We start from the raw sequence: 16,576 nt of genomic DNA on the forward strand, positions 1-16,576 counted from the left end.
TATATAATTATAAGGGAGAAAGCGTCATAAAAAGGAGGAGCATGTCACCTAGCATGTCCTGTTTTATATTTTTGGTTGTGATCCTAGTCTTTAGTGGCTGAGCCATCTCTCTGCTATGCATATCCTGTTTTAAATGGGTCACTATAGTGTTATCTGGGAGGAAAATGCCTTAAAATCATCCCTGATAGTCAGCAATTGTAAGTCAACAGACTGAATAAGTAGGTCTTGGGAAACAGGAAGGAATAGAAAGATTAGGTAACTATTTTCATCTATCCATTTATGAATCTTGAAATTCAGAAGTTTTATGTATAACCATGAAAATAGCAACCATTATGACATCAATTGGGGAAAAAATGCCCGAATGTTCCTGAAAACAGAATGATACAGTAGGAATATATTTTCAAATTAATAACATCTTAGTCTTCTGTGGATTACCAGCCATGAACAGAAATCATCTAACAATATATTGCCTGAATTTTAGAGAGGAAAAGTGCAACTTTGCAAATACTCTTCTGAGCTAGCAAGGAATACACATGGACAGTTGGCCTTATACACATGGACAGTTGGCCTGATACACATGGACAGTTGGCCTGATACACATGGACAGTTGGCCTTATCTCCCGTTAGTTGCCTTTCTTACACTCGAGTACAAGTGATGAAAGAGCAGTGAAATGCTTGGAGACTGTGGAACTGTTTTGGTTTTTGTTGTTTGCGTTCTTATGCTGTCCTTTGGTCATCTTGCTATCTCTGATGTTGGGAGGTAGCTGGCTGACCATTATACAATCTCTATTTAGAGGCATTTTTAGAATTTTAACACACTCTTAACTGTCATTACAATTCTTAAGTCTTCTATAATACTTGGAAATATTTCCCCAATTCCTAGCAAATGCCCTCATTCTTTCTGTCCTCTAGACTACTAATGACTTCTACAAATGGAAGAAAAGAAAGAAAAAAATAAATGAACAAAGGAACAAACAAAGAAAAAAGAGAGGAGGGGAGGGGAAGGGAGGGGGAAGAAAAGGGAGGGGAGGGGAGGGGAAGGGAAGGATCAGTTGCTGCCATTGGGCTGTGTTATAATCTAAGTAATTCCACAGTATGTAAAATAGTGTTTTATGCAGAAAGTGCTTCAACCAAAGTGACTCCAGTTGACAAACAACATTTGACTCAGTTTTGAGGATGAAGGATGATTGTGCAATTAGTGAAAATATAAACAATATTACCTGTCTGGCACCAACTGCAAGGAACTACCTGGCAAATCTCTAGTTCATAAAAGTGGAAATGGAGCATCCTATAGATGGGCGCTGTGAGAGCCTATAGGCATACTAAAATCAAATCAAGGAAACCAAGCCCGTATGCACACATGTATACACCTAGGCAGGCACACAGTCACGCAGGCACACAGGCATGTGTATACACATGCAAACACACACACACACACACACACACACACACACACACACACACACACACAGAGTCTGGTATGGTAACTTTTCATTGATGGACCTAGCTAGTGCTAAGATGTCTGAGTTTTTTAGTCATTCAGGTAATAAAACTATTACCAGAGTTTTTTAGAGAGGAAAAGCACAACTTTCCAAACATTGTCCGAAACATATTTCGAAACATTCTAGAAATGTGTCCGTTTAGGACATAATATGACATATGTCTACTTAAATATCACAAAGACACAAACTATAGTGGAAGAGTGAGCCAGACCTGAAGACTGGGGTTTTCCTGGTGGTCTGTGTGGCCCTAAATAGCACCTTTGAGACTGAGCTCTGTCTCAGACTCCTGGCTAGAATGAAAATCAAAGTACTCTGTCCACTTAAGAAAATACAACTGAGTGTTATAATTGTTGGCAATATGATGCTTTGATTGAGTGAGAATTATCTCCCAAGCCTCATGTTTTTAACACTTGGTCCTCAGTCAGTGGAAATGTTTGAGAAGGTTGTGGAACCTTGAGGAGGTGGAGCCTCGGTGGAGGAAGCACACTGCTGAGGGTGGGCTCTGAGGCTCCCTAGCCTAGGCAAACTTCTTGGACTCACCACCATCCCCCACCCACACCCCCGGCCCCGCAGCCTCCTCTATGTGACTGAGAACATAACCCTACAATTCCTGCTCCTGGAGCCGTGCTTTCCTCACTGTGAGGGACTTGCCCCCTCTGGAACTGTAAGCCAAACTAAAGCCCTTCATCATCTAAGTTGCTTTTTGTCAGGTGTTTTACTACAGTGACAGAGATGAAATGACAACAAGCAATAGAAACTGTAACTACCACTGTTAAAGTTGTGATGGGTTGATGTACCACCCCTTGAGGCAGCCTTCCTGTCTCTCCAGAAACTGGAAGTCACCACAAAGCAATGAAGACAAAAGTCTAAACTTTATCCATGCAGGACACTGAGATAATTGTTCTTTACGTTTTGATTTCAGGAAAATTCATTTTATTACAGCATTCATACAGAGGCCTACATATCAAAAGCTTATTTCTAATGGTTAACTTGAAGGCCAGCAAAGTGTCTCCCAGGTAAAGGCACTTGCAACACAGGCCTGATGACCTGTGTTTGATCCCCAAACTCATATAAGGAAGGAGAGCACCAATTCCACAAAGCTGTCCTCTGAGCTCCATACAAACACTGTGATATACACAGCTCATACAAACATTATGTGCACACAGTAAAATTAACAATAACAAATGCCTTGAATTCACTGCTCAAAACAAGCTAACTGCAGACACAACAGAACTGTCCATATTAGTGGATGTATAGATGTGCACAGTGCATACAGTGCCTGTGGAAGCCGAAAGGAAGTGTCAGCTTCCATGAGAACCAAGCCAAGGTCCTCTACAAAGCAAGGTCTTTAATCACTGATACAACGCCCCAGCATCCTAAAATTACATTTTTGTTTCTTTTTTTTTGGTTTTAGCTATGTTTTGTTGTTGTTGCTGCTGCTGCTGCTTTCTGGTTTTGTTTTACTTTTTTTTTTTTTTTAAGGTTTTTCAAGACAGGGTTTCTTTCTGTAGCCATGGCTGTCCTGGAATTTATTTGTTGACCAAGCTGCCTCTGCCTCTGTGTTGGGATTAAAGGCATGTACCACCATGCCTGACTTGTTTTACTTTTTTTTTCTTTCTTTTTTTTTCCCTTTTCTTTTTCTTTTTTCTTTTCTTTTCTTTTTTTTTTTTTTATTCTTTACATCTTTATTTTTGACAGTTTAAGAGCCAATGGTGTGCCTCTGTAATGACTAAAGAACAATTCTGTTCAGAAAGCAAAACAAAGCCGGGCTGTGGTGGCGCACGCCTTTAATCCCAGCACTTGGGAGGCAGAGGCAGGAGGGTCGCTGTGAGTTCGAGGCCACCCTGGTCTAAAAAGTGAGTCCAGGACAGTCAAGGCTACACAGAGAGACTCTGTCTCAAAAAACTGAGAGAGAGAGAGAGAGAGAGAGAGAGAGAGAGAGAGAGAGAGAGAGAGAGAGAGAACAAAGAAAACAAAAAAAGCCCCACAAAATAAGATTATCTAATTGTACATTAGCTCCACAAGATCAGGCACTCTGACAGAGGCAAGATTCTTGGTGTGAGCCATAGGTGCTTTTTGTAGAGTGCTACCGATTCTGATTTTGAAAGTAGGCATTAGAGTCTTCAGATTGCTTATTCACCAACCTTATATTTCTGGCCCTTGTTTTGCTTTCTAAGACAGGGTCTCACTGTGTATCTCAGGATGACTTAGAATTTATTATGTAAGCAGGCCTTGAACTGAGTGCTAGGATTAAAATTGTATTTTGAGTAAAGAAACGCGTTACCAATAATTGTGCTCTAACATTTTACATAAGCTAACCTATTATCCTACAAACTTTTTATCCCTATTTTTTCTAGCTAGCAAAATCTTGCCAGTTGTCACGACCCCCTCAGATGTCACCATTTTAAAAGTCTCATGCTATAACAATCTAATAACATAAAGTTTTCTTCCATAAATTATTGTTCCAGGATGTTTGATCCCTTTGTGAACCCAAGAGTGTGAACTGTAGAAACCTGTTTCTTGTTTGGTATGGCTCGGCTCTAAGACACACCTTCAACCTAAGAGGTTTCCATGAATAAGATTAATTACAGTTAACCTTATATGAGGAAATATAGCAAGCAACCAGCTGGCAGGGATTAAACAGAAAGGAGGGACAACGAAAGAAGGGTATTCAAGACAGCTTTGGATTTTTTTTCCTTCTGGGACGTGAGTTGAGTGGAAATGCTTTTTCCTTCTGAGACAATGAATGGCTGAGGAAGAAGTTCTTCTGGGTGCTTTCTCTGCCTCTCTGAGCTAGCAGGCTTACACCCCAATATCTGGCTCCTGAATCTTTACTGGTAAAGTCAAACAATTGGTTTTTTGTATTCAAAACAATATGTTATCTTTAAAGCTTAAAATATAGCTCTATTATAACATCATTCCTGCAGTAATATGACCCATGAATATTTGTTGACAAAGAATGGGTTCTTAGTGGAAATTTCCTTCAATAAGTTCAATTATCATAACAGTAAAATGACAAATAAAATAAAGATAATTTATATCTGCTGGGCAAATGAAATAAAAAAAAAATGGTTCATGCTATTAGTAGTATTAGAAATTACAGTCACAAATCTTTTCAAAATTACATGTAGCATTTACTTTGTGTTTCTGGTCATAAGATACTGTATGGTTATCTAATTCTGATTTACTCCTTCTTCTGGCATGCTCAAAGAAAGAAGGATTCATAAGAAATAAGTAACAAACGTACCAGTCTACGCCTTTCTTCTTCCACAGCAATAAGCAGCCTTGCGAATTCTTTCAGCGACTGAGCTATTTAAAGGCAAGACAGAAAGAAAAGCATTAATCCTCCTTTGGGGCTAACATTTAATTACATAGAAGCAGCATTACAATGAAGCTAGTTATTAATTTGTATATCTTATGTTGTGTGGTTTTGTCTGTGTATCCATAGGAGCATGTCTAGTGTAAGAGGCTAGTGAGCAATAGCTGTGGGTAAGAGATGCTTGTTTTTCTGTGAGCCACAAAGTCAAGTCTAGAAGTTGGTCTACAAAGATCTTAACATGAATACAGACTATATATTTAATATATGAAACTTATATTTAAATAGTTCTGAATCTCTTTCAAGAGTGATCTATGGATATAAAACATTTTTAAAGTCTATAAAAAGCAATAACCCAGGCTGAAAAGACGGCTCGGTGGGTAAAAGCACTTGCTGTGTGAGCCTGAGGACCTAAGTTTGGACCAAAGCTCTTCCCACCTCAATTAGAGTAATGGAGATAATTTCCCACAAGAATGCTCAGTGAGTGGCCCATCTCCCAGAGGAGTCTAGAGTTTGTCAAGTTGCCAATTAACACTTTAAAAATAGGTGGCCAATGGAAAAAAGGGAAGGAAGGAGGGGAGGGAGTGGGGGAGGGAGGAAGGAAGGAAGGAAGGAATAAAGGAAGGAAGGAAGGGAGAAATAAAGGAAGGAAGGGAGAAAAAGGGAAGGAAGGGAGGGAGGGAGGGAGGAAGAAAGGAAGGAAGGGAGGGATGAAGGAAGGAAGGGAGGAAAAAAGGAGGGAGGGAGGAAGGAAGAAAAATAGGAAGGAGGGGAGGAAGGAAAGAAGGAAAAGGGAAAGCAAAGAGAAAGGAAAGGGGGACAAAGAAATTATAGCCAGTTAAAAATTCAAAAAACAAAGATACACATAACACAATAGTATTAAACTAGCCATGTCAGAAGTAATACGATCACTCATTATAACATGAATATTAAAATTAACTGTTAACTGAATTGCTGTGCTGTGTTGAAGAATAGAAGGATGGTATAGCTATTTGGAACCAGGACACATGACAAAATATAATGTCAAGAGGTAGTACCTAAGAACAAAAATCCAGGGACAGCAGGACAATCATGGTCTTGAAAAACAAAAACAACCAACCAAACAACAACAAAAATCATAAGAAATGGTGGGCTCTGAAGTGGGTTTTGGGAGTAAATACAAGCAGTGAAAATGGCAGAAACAGAAACTTCTAGTTTTTGCTAAATTTAATAAACTCTATAATTCTTAAAACAAATAACAAAAAAGGGTGATCATACAAGTTCTTTCTTTTCTTTTCTTTTTCTGTTTTTTTGTTTTGTTTTGTTTTGTTTTTTTAAATTCAGAGACAGGGTTCCTCTGTGTAGCCTTGGCTGTCCTGGACTCTCTTTGTAGACCAGGCTGGCCTCAAACTCACAGAGATTCTCCTGCTTCTGCCTCCTGAGTGCTGCAATCACAGGTGTGCGCCACTGTACCCTGTATTATATTCTAACCGCATAAAGCCAAAAGGGCCCAAATGGCAAATGACAGAGCTTGTCAAAGTTAAATCATATCTACCACAATCAGGCCAGTGCAGAACCCTGAGACAAACAGGCCTTTGCTTAAGAATTCTCAGCAGCTGCTCAGACCCTCTGGCCTGTGGGTGAAAGCACTTGCTGTGTGAGCTCTAGGACCTAAGTGACCACAGGCCCCTGGGTATCCTCCCCCACTCCAAGACACCTGCTGGTGCCCGCAGGCTCCGCAGGGAACCTGCTAAGGTACAGGTGCTTTAGGCAGGAATAAGAGGTAACGTGGGTTCTCCTTCGGCCTCCCTTTGCCTTTGTTCAAAAGAGAGTGATGACATTTTATACTACACTTAAACTGGTCTGTTTCCCATATAAATACTATTTATAAACTCGGCAAGACAATAGCTTATTATACTGCAAATGTCTGAGAAGACAAATCTTAGTGTACCCAATGCATTGAATGTCTGGTTCCCTACAACAAAACCCACCGGCCTCCAGTTCTTTTTGGGAACTGAATCCAACCTGACAAATTTTGTTCCCTCTTTTTCTTTTGTTGTCTTTTCAGGGAAAAATCTTAAAACAGACAAAACCCAAGAACTAAACTTGGTTTGGTTTTTTTTTTTTTTTTTTTCTCAAATATTATAAAGCTGGTTCTACTTTTAAAATACATATTTTTGGTCCAAATGAAGATATTTGTGTTCTTTGAGAACGTAAACACATAAGAACACAGACCATTTAGCTCTTAAACTGGTTGGTGGTCCACCAATTTTAGAGTCACGTGGCAAAAGCTTTTCCAACTCTATTTATAATGATCGTGGGGGTACTGCATTAATAGCTTACTAAAGAACAGAAAGAGGACAAAGACCCACAAAGTAAGCATAAAGGTCTCACGCTATTATCACATAGACCAGATTTAGAAGAACAGGTTCCTGAGGACATCCAGGCACCCCGACACCCTCAGAGCCCACCAGGAAGCAGTCAGAAGTGGGGTAGACCCTGATGTCTACTGTTCAGGACAGCGTTAGGACTCCTGGCACACAGGACCACATGTGGCAAGCACTTCCTCTAAAATCAGGAACAACACAAGGATGTCCAGGTTCGCCATCCTTATTCAATATATACTTGCAATTTCAGCCAAAGTAACCAAGCAAGAGGAAAAAAAGAAAAGGGTTATAAATAAGGAAGGCAGGACACTAAACAAACCCTGTGTGCAGGTGACATGATTCTGTACTTAGAAAATCCTCAATGTATTGACCAACGGCTCAGCCATCAACAGCACTTGCTGCTTTAGCAGAAAACCAAAGTTAGGTCCCCAGCGCCCACAGAAGAAGGCAACACACAAGCACCGAGAGCTTCCATTCCTGGGGAATGATGCCTTCATATGGCTTCCGCAGGAAAACATGTGAGTGCATGCACAGACACAGAAATATAGTCAATTCGATCTTTAAAAGGAAAGAAAATCCTAAAGACGGCACTGAAATTTTCCTAGGCCTGATCAATTGAGTAAAGCTGGAAAGATGCAAAGTCAGCACAGAGAAATGCGTAGCAGGCTGGCGATGTAGCTCAGTGGTGCAATGCTTGACTTGTATGAGCAGGGCCCTGGTTGCAAATCCCTGTAACACACCACATACACACACACACACCACACACACACAAATATCACACCCCCAACACACACAAAAACACACAAACACCCACACACCACACACATACAAACACACACACACACCACACCACACACATAAACACACACACAAACACACACACAAACACTACACCACACACACAAATACACACACGTATGCAATAACTTTCCTACACATTGACAAAAGCTGAAAATTAAACAGTCATGTTCAAAACAGCTTTTAAAAAAAAAGTAAAAGATAGAAACAAACTTAAGAAAGAAAGTGGGTACAGTCTCTAAGAACGAAAATTATGAATCACAGAAGGAAAGAAGTAAAGAAGGCACGAGAAGGTGGGAAGGCAGCTCGCGGATACAGAGGATCAATCCTGTGCAAATGGCCGTTAGACTGAGAGAGACTTACACGCCTGCGTGAAACATCCACCACCAAAATAGCAAAATATAAATCTTAGATTCAGACAGAAGTACCAACGCCCCCAATAGCAAAAGAGATCCTGAGCAAAACGGACAGTGGTAGGGACAAAGGGGTTTTTTAGCTTCAAGTTTCATAGTACAACCCGTTATTGCAAGCCACCACATTGGGATCTCGAGACAGCGGTCACGTGTCACGTCACGTGAAAAGACAGCGGTGAGTACATATACGCCCCCTTGGGTGCCTGGGCTGAGTGTAACTCCTCCATCCGACTGGTGTCACCCACGCTGGGCCGAGTCTTCTCACACTCACTATTTTAATCAAGACAATCCCCTACATCCGTGCCTACAGTCCCACCTCACCGAGACTCTCCTCGGTTGTCAGCAACAACAGTTACCATTACAAAAAGCTCAACCCAAGATGGATCAAGGGCCTTCAGGTGAGAACCAAGATGCTGAAGCTGCCAGGAGAAACATGAGCTGGCGGTTCGATGCGTTGTGGCACAGATACACATCCCGACAGTCATGGCCTTTGCAGGAAAATGGGTGGGGCCAGGCATTATGCTGTGCAGATAAACCAGAAAGACAGACGCCCTACTCTTCCTCTTCTGGGTGGAAACAGGAATATTCTTTACCTTGAAGCCATGGGGGGGACCATTAGAGAGGGACAAGAGGGCAGCGATTGGGAGGGGAGGTGGGAGAGGGTAAGAGAGGGAACTTGGGAGGTGAGATCTAAACAAATGGCTTCCACAGGCATATGTGGAAATCACAGTGATGCCTATGAATATGCAGGACACATATACATAAAAAACAACTTATTAACCACTGCTTTAAAATAACAAAGAACATAAGAACTGCAGGCAGCTTCTTTACCCCAGACCTTGAGCAGGAGGCCTGTGATGTTATTCCTCCAGCTCCCACAAAAGTGTCACCTAGGCAAAATCTAAAAAGATTGCTAATTATATAAAATGCAGAAATAACTGCTTCTGACCTTTAATATTTTATTTATTGATACTTAATATGAATATGAATAAAAATCCAGGTCCAGACTACCACCTAATGTAATAGTCACTACAGATTCTGACCCCACCTATTCCCATGATAGGAACTGACTTAGGGGAATTTTTACAAAAATATTACTTAATACACAATGGGCTTTCCACCAGGAACACAGTGTGAAACTTTATGTTAGACCATACCTGTGTGCATTATATCCAACTTACAGGAATAGGATATCAGCTCTTAGTTTCTGACATGTGAAATATCACAAAAAGATAAGCCGGATCCCTCGGAAAGCTATGCTTGTTATCTGGGTTGCTGTCACCCACATACAATTTTCCTGGCTGCATTCACGGCAGATGACTCCCCCTTCCTGTCCATCTGTAGCATGTGACAACTGGCAAACAACCAAATTTCCCATATAAATTTTAACTTTACAAAAGTGTTTGAGGTCACAGATACTGTTGCACACACTCCTTTCATCTCCACAGTCCTGGACAAGCACTCTGGGAGCTACTGAAGTGTGTTCCCCAGGGGTGGCTGTGAGAGACCATGTGAGGATGAGGAATGGCAAGAGTCCAACCCCTCCTGAGATGGTGATGAAGTGGAGTGATGGCCTGGACATGTTTGCCAAAACCGCCCACTCACCAACGTTCCCCAGTATCCCAAATGTCTTCTCCTAACCTAATCGTCTAAGCAAATTTTAAGCAATTAAGTTAAAATTTTAAGCTTAATTCCACCCAAACTTTTCTTTTTAAACTAGAAAACCTGTTACACGTCCAAAGTGAAAATGAGAGAGGCAAAGCCAGGTCTGGTGGTTCATCCCCATCACCCCATCACTCCAGAGGCTGAGGCAGAGTATCACTGGAGGGTTGAGGTGAGTGTGGGATACATGGTGAATTCCAGGACAGCCTGAGCTACCCAATGAGACTGCTCAGAAGCAAGCAGGACTGTAGATGTGCTCAACAGGGAAAACACTTGCTGTCCAGCCTGATGGCCTGGGTGCAATACCCAGGACCCACATGAAGGAAGGCCAAGATAAACACAGGTGTCCCTGGAGCTCCTCCCACATAATATATTAAATAAATGACAAATGAAAATTTAAAAACAAAGCAAAACTAGAGAGCAAGTGACCCCCTACACAATGTTGACATGACACACTAGCATTCAATGTTTCGAGTTCCCTTAGCATGGGTTTTGCGTATTCTTAAACTGTGATGACAAAATGGAGGGTTAAGTTCTTCTTTCAGAAGTCTGTTTTCAATCTCAAACAGCACCCATCCTCAAACAAAAGCAGAGTTCACCAATTCAATGGCACACACAACCACAGCCCGCCATGTCATCTGACTAGAGTAAGCACATCCCTCGTGATGGTCGGATGAGCTGTAGCCAAGAACTAAGTGAGCCATTTCACTGAGTCCCAAGGAAAAGCTTTAGAAGTATATATAGGTCGGATCAAACTGAGGCAACTACATGGTTTAAGACAAGGTGAGAGTCCAGGAAGAATCTACTTGCTGCTTGGAAGCAAGAAACAGGGCTGTGAAGGCCCACATCAGGAGCACTCTGGACTGATTTTCACATACAGGATAAGAGACAGGTTGGCAATGAACTGGGACAGGCGAGTTAGTTCTGTATTCCTAAAACTGTCCATACCAAGAAAAGTAAAAATAGCATCAGTGTACAAAGTCAAATGATTGTATGGTGCTCATGTGCCTGTATGCTACAAAGTCGAAGTCTCTGTATACCACACAGGTGTCTAAATGATACAAAGTGGAATGCCACACACTTATCTATATGTTACAAAGTGGAATGACTTATATGTAGCATGTGAGTCTGTATGTTCCAAGGTAGAATGACACTGTAGGCACATGCATGTTTCTATGTTACATTGCAGACACATACAGGGATTTATAAAACATGGAATCTGGGGAACTCATGCCAGAAACATCTGCTGAGAGAATTTTATTTCTTTGCATTATTACAAAACTCAAGCATAGCCCAAAAGTGCTGTCAGTTTCAAAAGGCTTTGACTACTGATCAATTTAATCTCATCACAGAGCAACAAACACGCCCTGCTTGTGGCACCCTCGATGGGTAAAGACCCATGCCATAAAACAGCTGGAGGTGATTAACAGTGGCTGTGCCCTTCCCGTTGAGTGTCTTTGGTCTTCGACTGTAATGACCCTCTCCAGTGACAGACCACCCACTTTGCCATGCTGACCTTATTTACAGCCACAACCCTAGTTGCTGTTTTCTGCGAGCCACAATAAGACTTTCCACTCCATTTATAGCTTTAAATTCCACAGAAATCAGTCAGTCAGGCAATGGTGGTGCACATCTTTAATCCCAGCAGAGGCAGAAGCAGGTGGATCTCAGTGAGTCCAAGGCCAGCCTGGTCTACAAAGTGAGTTCCAGGACAGCCAAGGCTGCACAGAGAAACCTTGATTTGAAAAAATAAAAACAAAAACAAAAATCAACCAAACAAAAAAGTTCCACCCAGACCTATTCCCAAAGTTATTAAATTGATTCCTAACTAATAGTGGGGGGGGGGGGGAAGGTTGGGGCAGGAATATTAGTGGCCCATATTACAAATGCTGGTGGGCCCACATAAATACACATCAGCACTATGCATCACAGTCCTTTGAAATCCAAAGTCTCTCTCTCTCTCTCTCTCTCTCTCTCTCTCTCTCTCTCTCTCTCTCTCTCTCTCTCTCTCACACACACACACACACACACACACACACAAATATGAAAAGCATTTTAAGTAGTTTGATACTATGACAGAGCTCCCCAATTAAGCATTAAATAACAATAAAGGCACAGCCTATGTATGAGCTGCATAGTAAAAGTGAACTTGCACCAAGCTGACCCGGCCCCCTGCATAGTCAGGAATGCCCTGGTCTCCATCTTAGGACTTGGCTTTTATAATCACTTGGTCCCAGCTGTGCTCAGTTCAAAACCCAGACTCCAAACAGGATCCACCAAGGAGTCCTCACTTGGAGTCCCTGGTTATCAGCGTTCCGTTCATCGCTTTTGCCCGTACTTCTCAGGCATCTTTCAGGAAGTACAGCCTGTGGACCAGTATATTTCTAAACTCCCTACTGCTTTCCTCATCACTTAGGCTCTGTCATCTCTGAGGTTCTCAAGCACCTATACCATCATTAAACAGACCTATCAGTGTGCATCCTAACCATGCCTGCCACTGTACATCTGGACTGTAATTTATGGCCAAGTCTTGCACCGTTCAGTCTTTTCTGGCCTAACTTGACACTTGGTCCAGTTTCTCTTACACTCACTACCAATAACATCTGGGCTCAAGAGAAAAAATAAATAAAAAAGGTAGAGACTTGACCTTTAGAGGGACCCTACTATGGTCTGGAGATGCAGCTCAGTTGGGGCAGTCCTTTCTAGCATACATTAGCCCTGGATTCCACCCCCACCTACGCATACCCAGAACAGCAGAAAGCCAGCCTGGTGGTACATGCCTGGCATCCCAAAGGTGGAAGGAGCAGAGAAGTTATCTTCAGTGAGTTTGGGGGCATATGAGACTATCTCGGGGGGGGGGGTGCTGTTACTGCTCCTTATTATCAATATTATTTATAAAAATTTAGGAAAGTGTCTTTCCTCCAAGGAGAAGTATGACAATGGGTGTCCAGAAATAATAACGCTATGCTATATACTTAATGGGTTTTGCCCTTAGTAAACTCTCCGATTGCACAAAGAGCCTTTTTAATAAGCCCCAACTTTGAAAGTACCAAGCGGGCCGCAGAGATGACTCAGTAAATAAGAGCATGGCTGTTCTTGCAGAGGACTTGGATTTTGTTCCCAGTGCCCCTGAGGCAGCTCACAACCTCCTGGAACTCCAGCTCCAAAGACTCTAGCATCCCCTTCAGCCCCCACAGGCACTGGACTTCCTTGGTGCATGTACATACATACATGTGGGCAAAACACCCAAATACATAAGATAAAATGAATAAATATTAGAAAAAAGAAAATGCCCAAAAGTGAGAGAAGTATGTTTGAAAGTTTAGGGGTGTGTGTGTGTGTGTGTGTGTGTGTGTGTGTGTGTGTGTGTTAGGCTTATATAAATATTTATTAAATGTGTGTTATACAAAAAAACAAATGTTAGCAAATGCATATGTAGAAATATAAAGAGTAGCCCTCAATGCCACAGAATTAGCGGTCGTTTCAGCCGAGCTTTCCCTAGGCATCATCACACACTTTACATGAGATTCTTCTGACAGCTTCAGAAGCCCATCAGGTGATCTTGCCCAGCATTGTGCATATACATGCACAAGTCACAGACTTTGTTTTCTTTCCAAGCACGCAGTAAGATGCTGACAAAACTCAAGAACTTAGCGGAGCTTACTGCCTTGTTTGCAGTGTTACACCAACTAATTTAAGGTCCACATGTACTATGAAGCATTCGATTCATTTCATAGAGGAGAAAGAAAAGAAAGCTCGGCCAGTGGGCCAGCTTAGCCCATAGCCACAGAAAGAATGAGTAAATGAGTAGATATTTAACTTGATGGAGTCCAACCTCTTCCAGGCAACCATGACTGCAAAGCTGTGGGGACAACACTGCCAGCTTGCCACCCTGCCAGGTTACAAGAGCGAACTGTCATCTTTAAAAGCAACATTCCCAGAGCATGTTCAGAAGGTGATTGGTCACCAAGCTCCCAACCTCAGGGGACCCATCTGGAATGTGTTGATGGCAACCACCCACTTAACACATAGCAATAACCCCCTCCAGGCTTGCTGCCCTCAGAACTGACCTCCCACCTAGCAACGATCACATTCAAACTCCTCTGCACCCTGTTCTCCTAGGATGCCCTCTGCAAGCCTCAATATCCTCTTCCCTGCCCAGCTCCACTGTTCCAAACCTCCCAACCGCTGTGACCTCTTGGCTGTGAGCCACAAGGATGCTAAGAGTTCAAGCTGCCTAACCCCTTCTGGTTGTGTTTCCGGCAATCCTTTTATTCAACCCTCGTTTACTCCAACTCTTATTTCCCACAGTGACTATCTCAAAAGAATGTTCCTTCTCAAGAACCCAACCCAAAATTCCCTTCATTCCCTCCAGATGCCCTGGCTTCCTGCTCCTCAGAGAGACATCAGCGAGTCCTGGTCAGCACTGTCCATTCTTCCACCTCTGGCCCTTCCACTCTGGAGCAGACAACCCACACTTTGAGCTTCTCCTCCCACCACAAGCCCTGCTTTCCTGTTTCTCCCCCTCCCCTCCCCCTTTCCCCTCTTTTCACCATCACTTCTCCCTCTTCACACAGTGCCCTCCTTTCCTCTCTGTTGCTGGGTGAAACATCCCAAGGAAAAGCACCCTCAGAGGGAGAAAATGGTTTGGTCAGTTACTGAAGGAAGTCAAGGCAAGGCTCAAGCAGGAAATTGACACAGACTCCACAGAGGAAGGCTTGCTGCTTGCTGGTTCTGTCAGGCTAATGCACAGCTCGGTTTCCTTATACAGCCCAGGACCACCTGCACAAGGACTGGTTGCACCCACTGTGGACTGAGCCCCCCTATACGGATTATCAAGAAAATCTCCAGAGACATGCCAACAGATCCATCTGGCCTGGGCAATCCCTCACTTGAGACCTGTCCCTTTCTCGGGCAACTCTTGGCTGTGCCTGGGTAGCACTTAACACTAACTATATACTACATACTATCACAAAGCAGCCTGCCCTCCAAAGGGTGTAGGGGGAACAAAAGAAGACACAAAGACATGGGTGGACAGAGGGGATTTACTTGCCTCAAGCCATACATAGCACTGTGTAAAACTCTACAATGCTTACTATACCTCATGAGAAAGTCACCTGTAAAACACACAAACCTGTCTGGGCTCTATGCATTTGTCAGGTGGGTAAACTGAGCTACACCAGCTTAACAACCTCCACAGGCACAGAACTGACAATATCCACAGTTAAACTCTTTGGCTCCGCTTAGCTCCCCTGAAATGTAGACACTTGCCCACTATTCCAGGAGTAACCCCATCTTGCCAAGTCATTATCCTAAGTTTAACAAGTCAAATTGCTGGCCTGGGGATGTCAAACGATGTGTATCAAAACTGAGTTCACGGTTAATGTTCCACCCACATGCCCCCGTGCCATCTAAACACTTACGTGGTTATAATTCGCTGTCCACAACTCGACTGAAGGGTTATCTTCTCTTCTTCCCTCTATACATCCATTCTCTCTCCTCTACTCTTCTCAGCCCATACTCAAAAAACGTCTCCCATGAGCATCTGGGACACTAACCCATTTTAAGCTCAGAAGCCGTAAGCAATCATCAGTGAGTAGCAGGTTGTAGCTGGAGCAATTGCCCCACATGCAAAGCACTAGTCCTCAATCCCCAGCATGTGACCATATTAGTGTCCTTATAAGGATCCTTTGACTTTGTCACTTTACAGCTCAGAATGTCTGAGAGGTAAATAAACTACAAATTTCATACAATGAGCAATATGTGTGGCCTCCGTGACATGGCCATAAGCACCTTGTTCCATAGATCAATACAGGGTGCCATAATTTCTAGCCTTGATCTTTTTACTTTGAAACTATTAAACATCCTCATATCCCACATTTCTCTTCTTTATGCCAAACCTGCATCTCCCCTAAGTATTGGGACCCAAATCAAATTATCTCCTCAATTGGCTAGCTCTTGGTGTCCCCAGCCACCACTACCTTCTCTGGTTTTGTTCACATTTTATCTGCAGCACTCCACTCAATCCAAATCCAGTACAAACCGTGCCTTTGTATCATTTCAATTTGAAAGGCTGCTTTTGTTTTTTACGGTCCTGGGAAATTTTCAGAGCAGCCACATCTCTTATTTCTTCTAGGGGCATGCCTCAAAGAAAACCCTTTCTCAGGCTTCAAGTGAAAACAGCCAGAGTTCCCTCTAAGCATACGACCTGTACAGCATTGGTCACACTACTAGTGTAGCCACAAAAAGCACATCTTGTGCCACCCCCAACCCGATCACCACCAAATCGCTGTGTCCATGACCAACATGATTGATTAAATTATGGGTCATGTCATTGTGATCCGGGGCTGAAGCCACCAGAGATATTCCGGAGAGACACTGTGCCCTCCCTGTGTCATCAGTCCACCACCGTTTGGTTAATTTAATGGATTGATCTCAAAATAATGGACAAAGATGATCTGCCAGGCCAGGGATGGGTAGGGTCATAGGCATCCCACAAAACTCAAGACGTTTTCTTTC

General features: G+C 42.7%; 1 protein-coding gene across 1 annotated transcript in view; it reads right to left on the reverse strand.

Annotated features, from left to right (window-relative positions):
• Arhgap42 (Rho GTPase activating protein 42) overlaps positions 1 to 16,576 on the reverse strand; it is a 237,266-nt gene that overhangs the window by 146,356 nt on the left and 74,334 nt on the right. The window contains exon 3 of the mRNA XM_051155902.1: positions 4,750 to 4,811. Coding sequence (XP_051011859.1) covers positions 4,750 to 4,811 — 62 coding nt within the window. The remainder of the gene's footprint in view (positions 1 to 4,749; positions 4,812 to 16,576) is intronic.

Source organism: Acomys russatus, chromosome 14, assembly GCF_903995435.1.
Source record: "Acomys russatus chromosome 14, mAcoRus1.1, whole genome shotgun sequence".
In the NCBI taxonomy this organism is placed as follows: domain Eukaryota; kingdom Metazoa; phylum Chordata; class Mammalia; order Rodentia; family Muridae; genus Acomys; species Acomys russatus.